The following is a 15,826-nucleotide window of genomic DNA, read 5'->3' as shown; positions in this document are numbered from 1 at the left end:
GTAATAACGAATATACCAATGCTTTTTCTGATAAAATTTATCGAAAAATTCAGTCTTGAAAGTTGCACGAACTAGATTAGGAGTTAAAATAAGCTTTTTCGCAACTTAAGAAACATTTCTCGCGATACTAGATGGCGTTATATAATTTGGAAAACATTAGGTTTCTGTTTCAGATATGATCATTGTAGATAATGCTAGAATAGAATAGAATTTATTGAACTGGAATAGATACAAGCGTGGACGCTTATTGGGCCAGCATCAGCGACAAAGAAATACATTTAAAGCAATGGTTACAATGAGGTACAATGAAAGAAGCACACCGTTTAAGTTCTATCCCAACCCATATGTTTGTCTAATTTGTTTTTGAAAGCGCAGACCGAGGATCTGCGTTCTCGGTCTAACGGCTATTAAAGATAGTCCCAGGCGAAACCAAGTAGTTATATTTGATTGTTTTAAAAAATATTCTTAATACTGTATTTTTGTATGTATATTCCAAATTTATATCGCCATAATTGAAAGAGATTTAGCCTCGTAAAATTAAACGCGTACCGGCGTACGGAGAACAGGTCAACGAGCAAAGTTACATAATTACCAAAATTGTGTCAATCCAACCTTTTTTAATGAATTTTATGAGCAAAGTAAGAAGGTGGAGTGGAAAGGGGAGAGAAAATAAGTTAAAAAGTATAAATAGTGCCATCTGGTGAGGGTTTTGAGAACCAAGAAAGCACTGGAGAAGGCTAGCAGGCGTATTGATTTCTTGCCACTCAACGGAAACGCTACCGCCATCTATCTACGTTTTAATACCAAACATGAAAGAACAAACCAGAAAAAAGTGCATCGTCCATCCTAGCTTAGCCTTCTATCTTGATTTAGTAAATCTTTAGCATTTGAAAGTATAGGAACTGGAACACTTGGTAATTATGTCTCTTTTGGACAGATTAAATTAAAGAGAGTATAAACTAAATCAAAAACTCGTCTGCTAACACGTGCTTAGACTTGTTTTGGACGTAACCAGGACCAATCATAACCCTGATAGCAGAAATGTGAAATTCGTTGATCCACCATTAACGACATGAACGATTAAATCAGGGTTGCCATACATTTTCCAATGTGAAATAAAAAATTTAGAAAGAAACTTAGAGTAACGTCTTATTGAAAGAATAATGACGGTCATTTTCTTTAAAATAAATAAATAAAAATTTGCTCCGTCGCTGATCTCGTAGTATCAGGGTGTAAAAAATTATCTACTCTCTTTCGGAGCATCTTCCCAATGTATATCGCCATTCTCTCTCGGTTCTGCTCACAATAGCAAAATACGCGAAGATTTTCGGAGCACTCCGGAATCCGGATGCAGTCTGACAGTCTGACTCTGAGCTAGGGATTGCAATTGCTGGATCCCTCATCCAGCAATCCAGCTGAATCCAGCACATTTTTCAGTCTGTTGGATCCAGCACCCCCCGCTCTTGTATTAATGTATGTGCTTTAACAATTAATAAAATGTAGCTAGTTGCCAGTATTTACCATACAGTCTGGTTTATTTGTAATCGTCTGCCTTATTCTTCCAAGATGTAAATAAGAATCTCCTTAACTAGTTGGTGTAGATAGATACTTCCAACCCACGTGCGTTACAAATTATACAAACGTGATTGGTTTAATCCTTTAAAATACTTCAAGACTAATATTTTATAATTTTTATACTTCCAATAAGACTTTTCCATAACAGAGCTCTCACGAGGGGTTTTGCAATTTTTTGGTGTGTGTTGGCAAAGTGTATTCACCGCGTTGGCAGTTTCATGAACTTTGGAAAAGGTTTAAAAGGGTTAAACCGGTGTAACGGCTTAACTGAAATTAACTCCTCGTTAACGCCCACCGTAACGACGGTGTTGACTGACTAATTAGTGTAAACCAGCTTTTGAACGTTTGTATTCAAATTCTTGTTTTTGTATTGTTTTGTGTACTGTGTGTTAGTGTGTTTGCGTTCAGACATGGGTGAATGTTGTGTGTGTTCTGTATGTATGGGGCTTATTCTCTCCAACTACTAATTTGTTTTTAACTTTTGGGACGGGCCGAGTGCTTCGGGTTACGGTAAATTATGTTGCAACGATATTTAAACAAACAACTTTGGGAAACGTCCGTCTTCCTTTACGTTTTTATGAACTCATTAACGTAATTTATTCTATATTATTTATTATATATATTATATATTTAGCAAGATTTTCGTTATTTATAGATTAAATTAAAATTAATTGATATAATTTAAAGGACAGTTGCGAACAGGAAACGAGCTCGAGTTATATTTTTAACAAGTGGATGTTAGTGTTCCGAGGTGGTAAATACCAGGTGGAAAATAATGTGGCTAATAGTGGTAAATACCGGCCTGGCCAAAAATGCATTTAGGGGAAAAAAGTGGAAAATATATTTTTTACTTTTATTAAGATTTCAACATAAAAGTGTTTGCATTTTGGGCTATAAAATACAAATATCTATACATAGTTGCCAGAATTTGGGCTAGTTCAAAAGTTTATTATTGATAACTATTAATTAGATTTTCAACTTATTCTCTTTTCAAAAGGCATATTTTCTTTATTAACCATTATTAGCCACTGGCCTGGACAAAAATCCAAAAAGGTGGCTATTTAGAAACACCGATCTTTTACAGCTGAGCCATTGACTGCAACGTCTACTAATTGAAAATAAATAATATCTTAGACATACCATAGAGGAATAACAGGATAAATTTAAATTCGTCACGCTATTTAGTACAATATGACAGCCATGTAACGCTAGCATCGCCTTTCAAAAAAAATCCTGTTAGTTCTCCATGAGGAGAGGTATATTTTGGCTTTCAACTTGTCGGTCATTTTTGATAAAATTGTTTGGTTTTTTGAAAAATATATAAGTTGCTGGATCCGCGTTGCATCCAGCTGGATTGATGTCGGTCCAGCAAAAATCCAGCTGGATTGAAAACCCGGCGGGATTGCAATCCCTACTCTGAGCTGCTCTGAGTCTGAGCAGCCCAAAAACACATTAGGAATTCGAAGTAGGTACTGCCATCTATGTTTCACTGACTTTACTTTGAAAGCAAGTAACTCTGATACGTACCGTTAAATATAAATATTACTCAAATATATTCAATTTGAAAGAAAAATTCTATTATATTTTTTATGAAATTGGTGTTGGTGTTCATATAAATAAATTATTTGGGTAAGCGATGGCGCGCAAGTTCCTATGAATCAATAACGCAATGCCTAGGCTAAGCGATCGCCAATGCATGACCAATGACTTTAAAGGGCCACAACGGCATTTGAATTTGATCTGCTTCACGCTCTAGTTTCCATAATATGGTTGGTCGTATCAGCTACCACGTGCTAAATTCAGGCCGAATTTTTCAAACGCTGGTGTGGCCCTTTAAGTGTTAACAGGTTTTTTGCATGGAGACGCCTGTCTAGTAAGCGAAGCGTATATATAGTCTTTTCTAGTAACGGAGTGACATCATCACAAGAATAAAATCTCCCCCTAGCGAGGCGCTGTCAAAGGCTACGTGTGAAGCGTTAGCAAGCGGACGCAAAACGGCGACGAAGCCCGTAATGCAGTCTGTCTTGTGAATAGCTCCCAGTAATTTACTGGGAGCTATTCACAAGGCAGACTGTGAAGCATAGGAATTAAGTGTCACACTTATGTAATAATATTATACACTTATGGTAATAACGTATTTAGGTTACAATAGTTATAACCAATTAATTAAGTTGTTAAATTCAGCTTTTATAAATTTTCAATAACTAAATTAATTATTAAATTATTTTTCCATAACTAATTATGCACGAACAATTAACCCAAATGTTTTTGTAAATAATTTATACCCATGCATAAAAAAAAAGGTTTTTACAACCAATACTAGATGGCTCTGTAAAAATAATCGAAGATTTTCGGTTGAAAAATACCAGCTTAGTTAGATTATGCTAATGTGAGTTATTCATACATATTTAGTAACCTAGATACATTCTGGATGAAAGTCGAGGCCCCTAAAATATTAGTTCAGTCATAAGCATAGACATAGAAAAGAAATAGAGGGAAGATTACCGCGTTAAGGCACCCCTGTTTTTGACCAGGAAATTTCATCCCCCACTCGCGCATGTATGAAAGCGTAGATGGGCAGAATTTGCAACGCCATCTATCCTTCCTTTGTTTCATCAAATGACAGTTGATTTTCAAAAAGGAATAAAATATTTCATTTCACCGCGCATCGATGGCTTCCTACATTGGCGAAAAGGGGGTCGGCACTCGCGGTCAACTTCGCCAGATACAATAGTGCCTCTATTTCTTTATTATGTCTATGGTCATAAGTGTATTGTTCAGTTAATTTCCTAGGCAATACCATTGATAAACTGCAAATTATAAAAATGTAATTTGGAAATCTTCCAAGCATTTTATTGAAAATCTCTAAATTACATAGTATTTTTTTGGTTGTTTATAAGAAAATAATTAAGTTTACAGAGTTTTAAAACCTTCCAGTTATTCTGACAGTTGGAATACCTGTAGCACTAGCCGGACTTTCCAGATTAGACGGGTGATGATAACGAGGAAAGGAATTGATGCGTACACCTTCACCTATTATTGGTGGTCCATACTGAGATGAAGGGGGTAAATTTGATGGTAAAGGGGGTGGTCCGTGTCCCAAATAACTCGGGGGATGTTGAGGAGGCAATCCAGGAGCCGTGTAAGGGTCAGAGTACCCTTGGGTACTACGTGCTAATTCGTGTGGCAAGGGTGGTGGAGGAGGCAATGGTCCTTGGTAATAAGGACTCAAATTTTGTTCCGCACCGGAATAATAAGAATGTCCATAAGTGGCAGTCAATGCAGCCGGTGGAGGAGGAGGTGGCCCTATTCTCGTATCAGGATGGTAATTCGTTTGATACGCCATATGTGTTGTATAAGCTGGAACTTGAGTGGGTGGTGCTCTTGTTTGAGAGGTGACAGGCGGAAATCCACTTGCATATGGATCATCTGGCACTCCGGCATTGTAAGTGTAAGGATGTCCACCTGGGGGAGGGATTGATGGTTTTACGTCACCACCTTCGAGTCTCGGTATTGGCATACCGATAGTTTGATTTGTGTTTCCTTGATTGGGTGATATTCCACAGCCCTGGTCTTTTTTGTTCTGTGATGTGGCTATCGCATTTGGCGAACCCTGTTGAATTGAAAATTTTAATTTTGTAACAAAAAAGTAGGCATCTGCGAGTACTCTATTTTGTTCCGACTGCTTGGCTCGAAACGCCTTAGTTGTAAAGCTCAAAAATAGTTAAGAGCCTCAAATCCAGGACTAGGCTTCACTTTTGAGTACCAAGGCACTACTCGCGAGCTTTTAAAAATGGCGGGAAAAGCTACTAAGATCTCTTATTGGGTGAGGTAGTAGTCCTAGTAGTTTCTGATTGGTCACTGATTTTAAATATAGAAAACGAAACCAAAACCATAAGTTACATAATGTAGGGTAGATATTTTCCTAGGAAGTTAGGAACCTTGGCCCTAGCTGTTTATTGTCAGTTGTTTATGGGTCATCAGTCCACTATTTTCTTGTTGTAATCCCTTGTATGGCCAGTTATTAATTTAAACTTCACAAATATGGCTTCAAATAAACGTAAAAGCTCTGGCAGTAAATATTCTTTTAATGAAGAAATATTAGAATTTAGTGATAGAGCTAACCCTAATTATTAGAGTACTCTAAGCCACTTTTTAAGCTAAGCCTAAAAGCTCGATATTCGAAAAGCGAAATTTTTCATACTCCAAGCTCGGCTCAAAACTGAAAAACCAAGGCTCGCACATGCCTACAAAAAGGGATAAAACAATGGGACTCACGGGCTGCAGTTTTTTGGCAGCAGTTCTGGGTGTGGGAGGGGTATTTGGAGGTGAATCTTGAGGTGTTGTTGGTACAGGTGTTGAATAAAGGTCTAAAACTTGATGACATATGTCTAATGGAATAAAATTATCTTACGCAACTTAAATATTAAATATTTCAGTGAACTTTGAACACTTACCTTCCATAAGTTCTACAGTCATATCATCCACAAACATATCCCACCATCTACAGTGTTTATTGGTCTTTCCTTGCCAGTCCGTGACTTCAAACTTCGATAATTTACTGGCTAAATACATTAAGGCAATTGCGATAATTTCTGGTTCCCATTGCAAGCATAAAGTTGTACACAAACTATAATAAAAATATTTTGTTAATACAGAATTTTGTTTTGATAACTATAGAAAAATACCTATCATTAACGAATGTCCAAGCCATTTGAACAAGTTTTTGAAGTTTGGATTTGTCTCCTTTTAACTGTTTTGCATATTTGAGTAAATAACTGTATGGATGATCAACTTGAAGGTCGAATCTGATAGTTTGCAGTAGAATTCGTTCCAAGGTCATCACTTCTTCCTACAAATTTTAATTATTATATGCTTTGATCTCAAAAGTAACACAATACCCAAATGTATCACGGTTTTTAATTTTTAAAGCTGGGCGAATAGCACTTTTAGCCTATCAAGACAAATATCAAATACCCAAAAATCTTCTAATATTGAATAACTAGGCTTAACGCAAATGCTACCTTTTCGAATATTTGTCGAATAACAGGTCTAATAGTCGTACTATTTTAAATCTAAAGGATAGAACTGAATTATTTAATGACGTCATAGGTGACAAACTAAAACCACTTGTACACACAAAAAAGTATATTCGCGGTAAATTTAACAAATAATTTCCAAATAGAAATGTTATTCCGACACCAAAAGAGATGGTTATTTGTCTCTATATTCGACCGAATTATTAGATTATTTATAGGGCTGTGCGAATAGCGATTTTAGGCAATCAAGTCATTTATCGAGTACAATTTTTTTTTTAATATTGAAGTTGAGTTATCTTAATCAAGACAAGTAATTCAGACTCCTGAGTCCTAATGCCGGCCGACAAAAGTTAATGATATTGGTGGAGAAAAACTGAGCAGGCGCACTGCACCATGATCCATCCTCAAGGTCATTCAAAGCATTTGTTGTTTGTACTTCTTGTAGCTACCGTTAATTATTGCCACCACAAAAAGTTGAAAAAAACCCCTCTTGAACTTATGACGTTAGAGCAGCTTATTCGAGTAATCGAGTACCCGACTATGCAATTTTTTGGTAGGCGATAATCAACAAGTATTTTCCAATTACTCGACCTCAAACAATTCCGAGTAATCGCACAGCCCTAGTTAATTCGGTTATTCGCCCAGCCTTATTAACTTTTTATGCAATAAAGTAAAAATTTTACTATAATTTGTTTTCAACACAATAGAGTAATGGCATGCTTTTTCTATAAATAAAAAATTAGCAGCCATAGCCAAAGCTAAGGAGTGCTACTTACTCTATTCTGTATTCAGAAACTGCTTTAATAATTAAAAAAATAACTACCCAATTTTACCTAATGAAGAATCTTTAAAAAAAAAAATTCCCTCCCTTTTTTAAACACATAAATAATTCCATTTTAAGGTATACATAGTAAGTTACATTTATACCAAAACCTTTACTTACTTTTGGATCCTCTCCAAATTGGGCGAACTGATTATCGGTTAACAGGGTTCGGGCACTTTTAATGATATCTTTGCATTTTTTTGGTGTTTCCTCCACTTTTCCAGCCAAAAATAAACAACAACATGCAGTTACATAACGTGGAAAAGTTCTGAAGGAATGGAACATGTAAAATCGATGGAAGTAAACAACTCCAGTGGCCATTGTGTCATAGCGCCTAAAAATTGGGAGTTATAATATTATTTAATATAATAGTAATTATTTTCATCTCTATCAAATGTTATTAGCTCACAATCCCATTTTGGTTCCAACATTTATGATGAATCTAGCTCCTTCTCGTCGATATCTCTGTTCAGTTTCAGAATCAATATTCTCAAGGAGGGATGGAGTTTTCTTCAAATCTTTCTTTTCATAATACCATTGCGATATTTTCACAACTTCACCCATATTGTAGAGAGGTGGGCTATCACTTATAATGGTCCAGTTTTACCATTAATACAAAGTTGATCTGTAGCATAAAAATTAAAAAAATTATGAAGTCTGTAAAGCAGCAAAGGCTAAAGCTACTAAAACTGTTAAAATACCTCAATATCGCTATGTTAATTGTATTTTATTTTCTACGCTTTAGTGTTCTCCTTTAGTAAATATAAAATTTTATATTAATGACTAAACTAACCCCCCCATAATTTCACAATTTATATTACGCTTATGACTTGCAGCCATAGCATCTACTTCTATGCTTGCAGCTCCGACCAAAGATAATTTAAACTCGTACCCTAGATTCGAATACTGAGAGCTTTCTCAATGACGGTTTTGTTACGAAGCGTTTACCCTTTTCCGGCACGTGACCTCAGAAAAATCGGGCTCCATGGGCGCCACCGACAAAATGGTAAACCTTTCTGAAGCCCAAGTCTCCAGTCTATACTCTATGTTATTATTATAGTCTTTGGTGAACAGAACACTGACATTAGACAGTCATTAGTCGGTCTAATCAGTTAACAAGTTCTAGCCGAAGCTGGTCAGATTTTAAGTAATTTCCAATTTATTCAAATGTAATTGTGGTGCATGAATATAGTTCACTAAATACCTAAGATAGTTATGACTTCGTTATTACGCACCGCTTTTGAGTTTGTATTGGTCACAACTTTGCTTTTGGTATTTTATTATTTCTCTCCACTTTTCCTGGACTGTGACCCTGAGACGTTCAGGTAAGAACTTGATATTCTCAGTTTATATCTAAATGCAATGAAGTAAACACATACAAAAGTACTCCATTGAATTTCGCAGCTTGGATCTTCCGAAATCGTTTTCTGGTCCACTAGCTATAAATGACAAACTAAATAAAGCAGAGAAAATTTTTGAAGGACAGTTAAAATGGCCGGAATCATTGGCTGTTTTTGAAGGTAAAAATGTTTGTCAATAAACATACATTAAATAAAACTTAACAATTTTAATATTTTAATATTTAGGAGATATATACACTGGAATTCATGATGGTCACATAGTAAAAATCACAGCAAATGGTATTGAACCCGTAATAAGAACAGGGAAAAAAAATTGTGGTAACTATCTTTATTCTTGCTTTTTTACTAGCTAAGTGAAGTGAGGAATTATTTTTTTTTCAAATGTGGGTAATGTATTTTGGTAATGTAATAACTAACACTAGATTTCTCTAAGAAGGCTGAAATTTTAGCCATAGTTTTTAATGTAATTCTGAAATAATGGGCTTACAGCATTATTTTAATTTTGCTTTATAAAATACATACCTATTTGGCCCAATAATTGTATCATAAATTTTCACTAAATCCTATTGTTATTCCAGAAGGTCAATGGGAGGAACATGAATGTGGCCGCCCACTTGGCATGAGATTTGACAAAAAGGGGAAACTATATGTTGCTGATGCCATTTTTGGACTTATTGCTGTAGATGTAAAGAAAGGTACTTACACTTTGTAATACAAATAAAATAGATTTGTTGATTATTTTTTTTTAGCGAAGAAAGTTTATTTGCTAAAATCAACTATGCAAGTCGAGAAATTGAACCTAACCTTCCTAAATGATATTGCACTAGACGAAGAGTCAAACACCATCTATATTTCTCAAAGCACAACTCAACTGCCGATTACCAAAGTGATTTATTCCATCATGAACCATGACAGCTCTGGCAGGTACTTACACGGTTTAATTTATTTTGAAATGCCCAATATAATTTAAAAATCAATTTCTATTAGACTGTTATCGTACAACTTGAAAACTAGAAAAGTCAAAGTATTAGCCACTGGTCTGTACTTCCCAAATGGTGTAGAACTGTCTTCTGATAAATCAAAACTACTTATTGCCGAGTGTACAAGCCTGAAAATTTTGCAGTATGTTTCGTCTATACTAGGGGTGTGCGAGTACTCTTTTTATGGTTTCGAGTCTAGTCTCGAGTCCTGGAGAATTGTACTCACGAGTCTCTAGTCCAATTCCCTAGCACTCGTTCAAGTCCTTAAGAATTAGTTAAGAGTCTTAATTTTCTGGTCGAGCCCAGTTCGAGTCCTAATTTTCTGTTAGTCTTAACCGTAAGGAACCACTTCTAACTTCTAAGAGTTTTATAGTAGTTTAAGTAAACTTAAAGTCTCAACTTCTCAAGACTATTGTTAAAAACTAAAGCCGCGTCACCAGCCCAAAGGAAAGTCCTCTCTTTGAGTGCAGAAATCAAAACTAAAATCTGAAAAGATGCTGGCTTGGTGAACCACGCGATCTCTGTTAAACCAAAGGGCAAACCAACCATAAAAAATAAAAACAACTACCACAGAGTGATTACGGGATTTCACCTGGTGGTGCAACTACGCGTTAAAAAAATGAGATAAAAAACTCCTTGGACTCGTCCCAAAAATAAAGGATTCGGTAGAATATTAACTCAGTTCACTTCAGGTAATTTTTAAGCCTTGGCAAAGGACTCTGGTACTCGTGCGAGTAATATATTAAGACTTTTCGAGTGCCAGTCCGAGTCAGAGTACTTGGACTCGAGATCCGTACTTGCATTTTTCAAGTACTCACACAGGCCTAGTCCATACTTAAAACTCTATTCAAAATTAATTTTTTATCTCAAAATTCTGGTCTTAAGATACCATTTAACAGGACCTAAAGCAGGACAAATTGAAACCTTGACCAAAGGACTTCCAGGAGAACCCGATAACATTCGCAAGGGCAAATCTGGTTATTGGATCGCCTTAAGCTCTGCTAGAAACGAATCAACAGCTACTTTGGCTGATAAACTAGGAGGTTTACCAGCTGCTCGTAAAATTATCATGCGTTTCATCCATTCCATTGGCTCGCTACTAACTTACGTAGCGCAATATTTGCCTTTTCCATTTCTCAAACAAGTTGCGTTTGATGTAAGTTTATTTAAGAGTTAAAATTCTCCACATTTTACAATTTAATCTTATTCTCATCAATAGGTTTCTACAGGCCGGTTTTTGGTTGATATTTTGCCTTCTTACGGGATGATATTGAGAATTAACGAAAATGGAGATATTGTCGAAAGTTTACATTCCCCGGATGGGAAATTTTCCCATCTTTCTGAGGTAATGGAACACGATGGACATTTATATCTTGGTTCTTGGAGAAATCCATTCCTTGGAAAGCTGAAACTGTGAAGAGATCTGTAGCTTTTGTGATTATAGGGTCACAATATTCATTTAAATTCCACGCGCTGCAAACTTCACTCTCATTATATATTTGCTCATTATTTTTCAGTTATAAGCGAGATCTTGGTACGTAATAGTTACTCATAAACTGTTAAAAGTCAAGCTATTTACTAAAGAAAATCATGGGCAGTACTTAATTTTCTTAAGTTATATTGAATTCCTAACTTGTTCGTGGGTGTGGCTTTTGTCAGTTGACATGGTAACGCGTATAGGTCAGCCATGACAATGAGACGCACATGGTGGCACTTGACTATTTCTCGGGATTGTGTGGCATTTTGCCACGCGATCTGCGACGTGAAATTAATGTCATGATGGCTAAGCTACGACCCTACGAGCAAGCTACAAATATGTATGTTCCAGGCCTTTTCATGTAGTTATATAGTTTTAAATATACATTTTTGAGGTTATTTACTGTCCATAATGTCCAGTACAATATTGTTATACAAGGTGTTAGGAATATAAGAAAAAAGTTTGTGTTTTATACCAAATGCTATTTAGGATTTATTAAATTTCCATTTTTTAAAAGAAATGACCATAAACCTTTTATTTCATAACGAACAAGTAACTGTTTATAAAAATTTGGCAGGTGAACAAATATATTACACTTTAAAAAAATATTTCCAAAAATATACTGTATATTTAAATTTTCAGCAGGGTTGCCAAAATAATTTCAGATTCAAATTCCATAACCATTTTAAGAAATTTTCCATTTTTAGCTTTATATTTTACTTTTGTCAGACGTTTATAAATTATAATCAACCTACATTTCAGTACAAAAGTATTATTGCAACGTTAAAAAAATTAGCAACACTTTAAAGGGACTAAATAATAAACATAGAATTTGTCAGTAAAATTATAGGGGTATGCGAGTACTCGACTACGTTAAAAAAAATTAGCAACACTTTAAAGGGACTAAATAATAATCATAGGGGTTTGCGAGTATTCGCTTAAATTGAGTACTCGACTCAAAACTCTATAAGCCTTGTCCAGAAACTCGCCAAACTTTTCAGTTTAAAATTTATCCAAGGTTAAACTTGATAAAAACTCGTTAAGCAGTTTTCGTATTTCATAGTTTCAGGTTCGATTACCCGAATCGAGTTCGAGTACTCGGATCAAAAATGGAAAAACTCGCAGAGCTTTCGTTCTTATTGAGTTTCAAAACTATTACGTCATAACTCTCCACCAATTAGGGCTCACAAAAAAAAATTCGACATTATACTTTATCTGCTATGGGTTTTTCATTTTATCATGTGACATTTTGAATTGCCATGTGATGTTTAAAACAGCTAGCATTGGCTGTGTCGTTTTAAGTTTTACTTTCAGAAATATAATACTACGCGAACTCCGTTGATTGTCATTTCGTCATTTATGATTAGTGGTGTGCGAGTACTCGAAAATTGCGAGTACTCGTTATCGAGTCCGAGTCCGAGTACTCGGACTCGGACTCGGAATAGGTAATTTTATTACTCGCACGGGTACCCGATTCCCACGAAAAGGGTACATAATTACTCGAAGCGGACTCGAGTAAATAGATAATTTGAAAATTACCCGGCGAGTCTAATATTACTCGGCGAGTCCATTATTACTCGGCGAGTCCATTATTATTGGGCAAGATTATTTAAACAGCGGCAAATAAATTTCAGACGAATTGGCCACGATAACTTAGGACTCGAATTGAACTCGATAAAAATTAGGACTCGAATTGGACTCGTTAAAAACATTCCGGACTCGTATTGGACTCGAAAGCTTTAAACCTAATTCTTTAGGACTCGAGGACTCGATCAAGTCCTTAATATTTGGACTCGAGAACTCGCGAGTCCAAGTTTCTAAGACTCGAGACTCGACTCGAATTTCAAAAAACAGGACTCGCACACCCTTATTTATGATTAATTTCACTAGAAAATAAAAGTTAATATTTCTTCCAATTTGTCAACTTTAACTCAATAATTAGTATTTCAGTATTGCAATCATGGATGAAGTGATTCAACTTAATATAATGGAGAGCCGTTAAAAGCCTAAAACTCATTAAGAATTTTAAAACTCATTAAGGGCTCGAAGCTTAGAAAAGGGGTTATGCTAGGTTTTTCAAACTCTAACTCGATAAGAAAATTTCTTAAAACTTGAACTCGAATCAGTAGTCAAAAATTGATACTCACACAACCCTAAAATTACCTTCAAAAAGTGTAAAGATAAAATTAAATTCGACTTTTTAGGTCCATTTTTAAATACCCTGACGTGTGGCAACCCTGTTTAGGATTATTTTGTACTTTCATTAGAAGACCATACTTTTAAAGAAAATGTAAATTATTTTTGGGCAAAATTTTTGAGTGGGTAATGTTCTTTATGATGTTCTAAGTGGTCTTTCATGCTCTTATACTGTTCTTGGAGAGATTGTGGCATTTTATCATAGACATCATTGAAGAGTTCGTCAACTGGAGGTTTCTTACGCTTTTCAGCGCGTACGAAAGCTTGCATCACCTTATTTATATTAAAATTAAAATTGCTGCTATTTAAATTTTAAATGAGATATTTACTTGTTTCTTGGTCTCTTCCTTCCAGTCTTTTTCCTTCTCATCATCCCACCAATTTTGTAGAATCATATAGTTCCTTAAACGGGAAATTGGGTGGTCCTTTTGGTGCCAACTTCTGACTTCATCCACTGATCTATAAGCTGTGCTGTCATCTGACGTACTATGATGTCCAATTCTATGGAAAGGATGTTTTAATGAGCTATGTGTCTAATATTTTCTTGGGATTTAAGGAAAGAAGCACCTATAGGTCATAGCTTCAATTAAGATGGGTTTGTTTTCTCGCAAAACAATTTGTCGAGCTGCTTTGACCACATTGTAAACGGCCAAGGTATCATTTCCATCTACTCTAATGGAAGGAATACCATATCCGGGTCCCCTTGAAGCTGAAATAATTATTAAACTGTTTTTAATCTAGTGTTCAGTGTTATGGTTGTTAATTTTTACCAATTCCATCTCCTCTATACTGTTCATGTGTTGGTGTCGAAATGGCATAACCATTATTTCTACAGAAAAATATTATGGGACAGTCCAAAGTAGCTGCAAAGTTGAAAGCTGCATGAGCATCTCCCTCACTGGCTGCGCCTTCTCCAAAGTAGCATATGACGCATAGACCATTTAGAGCTCTTTTGTAGGCATAAGCGGCCCCAACAGCTGAATGGAAATTTAAGTTTACGGTTTTTATTTTAAACAATTTTTATCCAAATGTATACCTTGAGGCATTTGGGTTGCCAAGGGTGAAGATATAGTGACAAATTTTAATTTTTCACAACCATAATGAACGGGCATTTGCCGGCCTTTTCCAATGTCATCTTCATTGCCGTAACATTGATTCATAAATTGGTCTAGAGTAAAACCCCGCCAAACTAAAACTCCAGCTTCACGATATTGACCAAAAACAAGGTCTTGATCGTCTAAAGCAGCTGCACTACCAAAATGCGTCCCTTCTTCGCCATAGTTGGTCATGTAGAAAGAGATTCGGCCCTGTCTTTGAGATTCGTACAATATTCTATCCATTGTGTTCAACAATGTCATGCCTTTATACATTTTAGTAATTTTTTCTTGATCCAACTAAAAACGTAAATTTTTCTTTTTAGATTAACAATAAGATATTTCAATGCGTATAGATTAAATACTTTTGGATCTTCATCTGGATTGAGTATTCTACCATCTCGGCTGGTTAAACGATAGACGGGAATGCCGTCATAAAGTTCTGGCTGAACAAATTTCAGTTTTCCAGTCCATTGGGATCGGGAGCCTGGAAATTCTGGTCTATCAAGTTCCTCGATTTTAGAAATAGGTGATGCACTTGTTGATTCCTTCTGTTAATATGAATTAAAATTCATGGACTTCGTTATACCTTAATATTCATATTATGTAACTTACTCTAAAAATATACTTTAAATTTATTTTTAATTTTATTGCGCTTTGTATTTTGTGCTGTTTTATTAACGATTTACAGTAGCTGGAAAATAAAGCAGCCATTATAGTTCCAAATGCGATGCAATCATATGTTCGAAGTCAAAGCGCAAAACTACGGCCATTTTCCCGCGAATTCCTGAAAGTTGGCCGTGTCCTTATTAGGTGTATTACCATATGTAACATAATTACTCATAAGTATGCCACTGTACCTTGATTACATTCAAAAATCTTCACTAACGGTTTGTTTCACCACGAACCAGTAAAAAGGTGGACTACGTTAGATTTTAACCTTTTTATTCATCCTAGTAATTTTGGGAGTCACACTTTTGGCTAGTAACATATTTATTTAAGCCAATGGAAAACCTCAAAATTGAGAAGGAATTTTTTGCGTCGGAATTTTAGTCAGCTTCATTGAAATTTATAAACTCACTCGGTTTGTGCGGATGAAGTTAAATTGTGAGTAATTTAGAAAAATAAAAGGTTGGGGAAAATGACCCATACGGTTCGGGTCAGAGATCACTTTCCGAAAATGGAAAAAGTCGTCGAAGTGGAATATTCCACCAGCGTTTTTAAAACCCATACCAAGCCCAGAAGAGTTAGGCCTAGGCTGAAAAGAATCTGCAACACTCC

At 35.6% G+C, this 15,826-nt stretch overlaps 3 protein-coding genes across 6 annotated transcripts in view; 1 reads left to right on the top strand and 2 right to left on the bottom strand.

The window, feature by feature from the left end:
- BckdhA (Branched chain keto acid dehydrogenase E1 subunit alpha) overlaps positions 1-15,337 on the bottom strand; it is a 121,935-nt gene extending 106,598 nt beyond the window's left edge. For 2 of the 3 annotated variants that reach the window (XR_016482271.1, XR_016482270.1), the window contains exons 1-7: positions 15,161-15,337; positions 14,911-15,096; positions 14,488-14,845; positions 14,222-14,428; positions 14,019-14,160; positions 13,781-13,952; positions 13,482-13,724 (exon numbers count right to left, since the gene is read on the bottom strand). Coding sequence is in view for 1 of the 3 variants with exons in the window: in XM_090180681.1 (XP_090036807.1) it covers positions 13,551-13,724; positions 13,781-13,952; positions 14,019-14,160; positions 14,222-14,428; positions 14,488-14,845; positions 14,911-15,096; positions 15,161-15,259 (1,338 nt within the window). In the remaining 2 variants the exon portion in view is untranslated. Of the gene's footprint in view, positions 1-11,815; positions 13,725-13,780; positions 13,953-14,018; positions 14,161-14,221; positions 14,429-14,487; positions 14,846-14,910; positions 15,097-15,160 lie in introns of those variants that run through there. The other variant, XM_090180681.1, reaches the window with a different exon arrangement.
- CycK (cyclin K) lies at positions 4,393-8,313 on the bottom strand. 2 transcript variants are annotated; one of them, XM_090153864.1, is made up of 8 exons: positions 8,259-8,313; positions 8,139-8,189; positions 7,847-8,062; positions 7,558-7,771; positions 6,264-6,427; positions 6,033-6,205; positions 5,854-5,966; positions 4,393-5,188 (listed from the first exon to the last, which is right to left on the bottom strand). In XM_090153864.1, exons 3-8 carry the CDS (start codon positions 7,999-8,001, stop codon positions 4,499-4,501), a joined length of 1,509 nt encoding a protein of 502 aa, XP_090009990.1. In that variant the 5' UTR covers positions 8,002-8,062; positions 8,139-8,189; positions 8,259-8,313; the 3' UTR covers positions 4,393-4,498. The 2 variants fall into 2 exon arrangements, with proteins under 2 accessions (XP_090009990.1, XP_090009991.1); XM_090153865.1 differs by lacking the exon at positions 8,259-8,313 and having other exon boundaries at positions 4,393-5,040; positions 5,098-5,188; positions 8,139-8,252.
- Positions 8,563-11,775, top strand: LOC149936314 (adipocyte plasma membrane-associated protein-like). Its single transcript, XM_090180682.1, has 8 exons — positions 8,563-8,762; positions 8,842-8,957; positions 9,024-9,116; positions 9,377-9,493; positions 9,548-9,722; positions 9,786-9,920; positions 10,664-10,934; positions 10,998-11,775. Exons 1-8 carry the CDS (start codon positions 8,653-8,655, stop codon positions 11,193-11,195), a joined length of 1,215 nt encoding a protein of 404 aa, XP_090036808.1. The 5' UTR covers positions 8,563-8,652; the 3' UTR covers positions 11,196-11,775.
- Positions 15,338-15,826: the final 489 nt, after the last annotated feature.

The sequence above is a fragment of the Leiobunum rupestre genome, chromosome 7, assembly GCF_980474605.1.
Source record: "Leiobunum rupestre chromosome 7, qqLeiRupe1.1.hap1, whole genome shotgun sequence".
NCBI classification, from domain to species: domain Eukaryota; kingdom Metazoa; phylum Arthropoda; class Arachnida; order Opiliones; family Sclerosomatidae; genus Leiobunum; species Leiobunum rupestre.
This window is presented reverse-complemented; position numbering and strand designations above follow the sequence as displayed.

Coding starts and splice junctions, on each gene's coding strand:
- CycK (XM_090153864.1), bottom strand. CDS start 8,001: ATGGGTGAAGTTGTGAAAATATCGCAATGGTATTATGAAAAGAAAGAT. Junction 7,772..7,846: donor GTTGGAACCAAAATGGGATT/GTGAGCTAATAA, acceptor CCCAATTTTTAG/GCGCTATGACACAATGGCCA. Junction 6,428..7,557: donor AATTTGGAGAGGATCCAAAA/GTAAGTAAAGGT, acceptor TAAAATTTGTAG/GAAGAAGTGATGACCTTGGA.
- LOC149936314 (XM_090180682.1), top strand. CDS start 8,653: ATGACTTCGTTATTACGCACCGCTTTTGAGTTTGTATTGGTCACAACT. Junction 8,763..8,841: donor TGTGACCCTGAGACGTTCAG/GTAAGAACTTGA, acceptor TGAATTTCGCAG/CTTGGATCTTCCGAAATCGT. Junction 10,935..10,997: donor TCAAACAAGTTGCGTTTGAT/GTAAGTTTATTT, acceptor TCTCATCAATAG/GTTTCTACAGGCCGGTTTTT.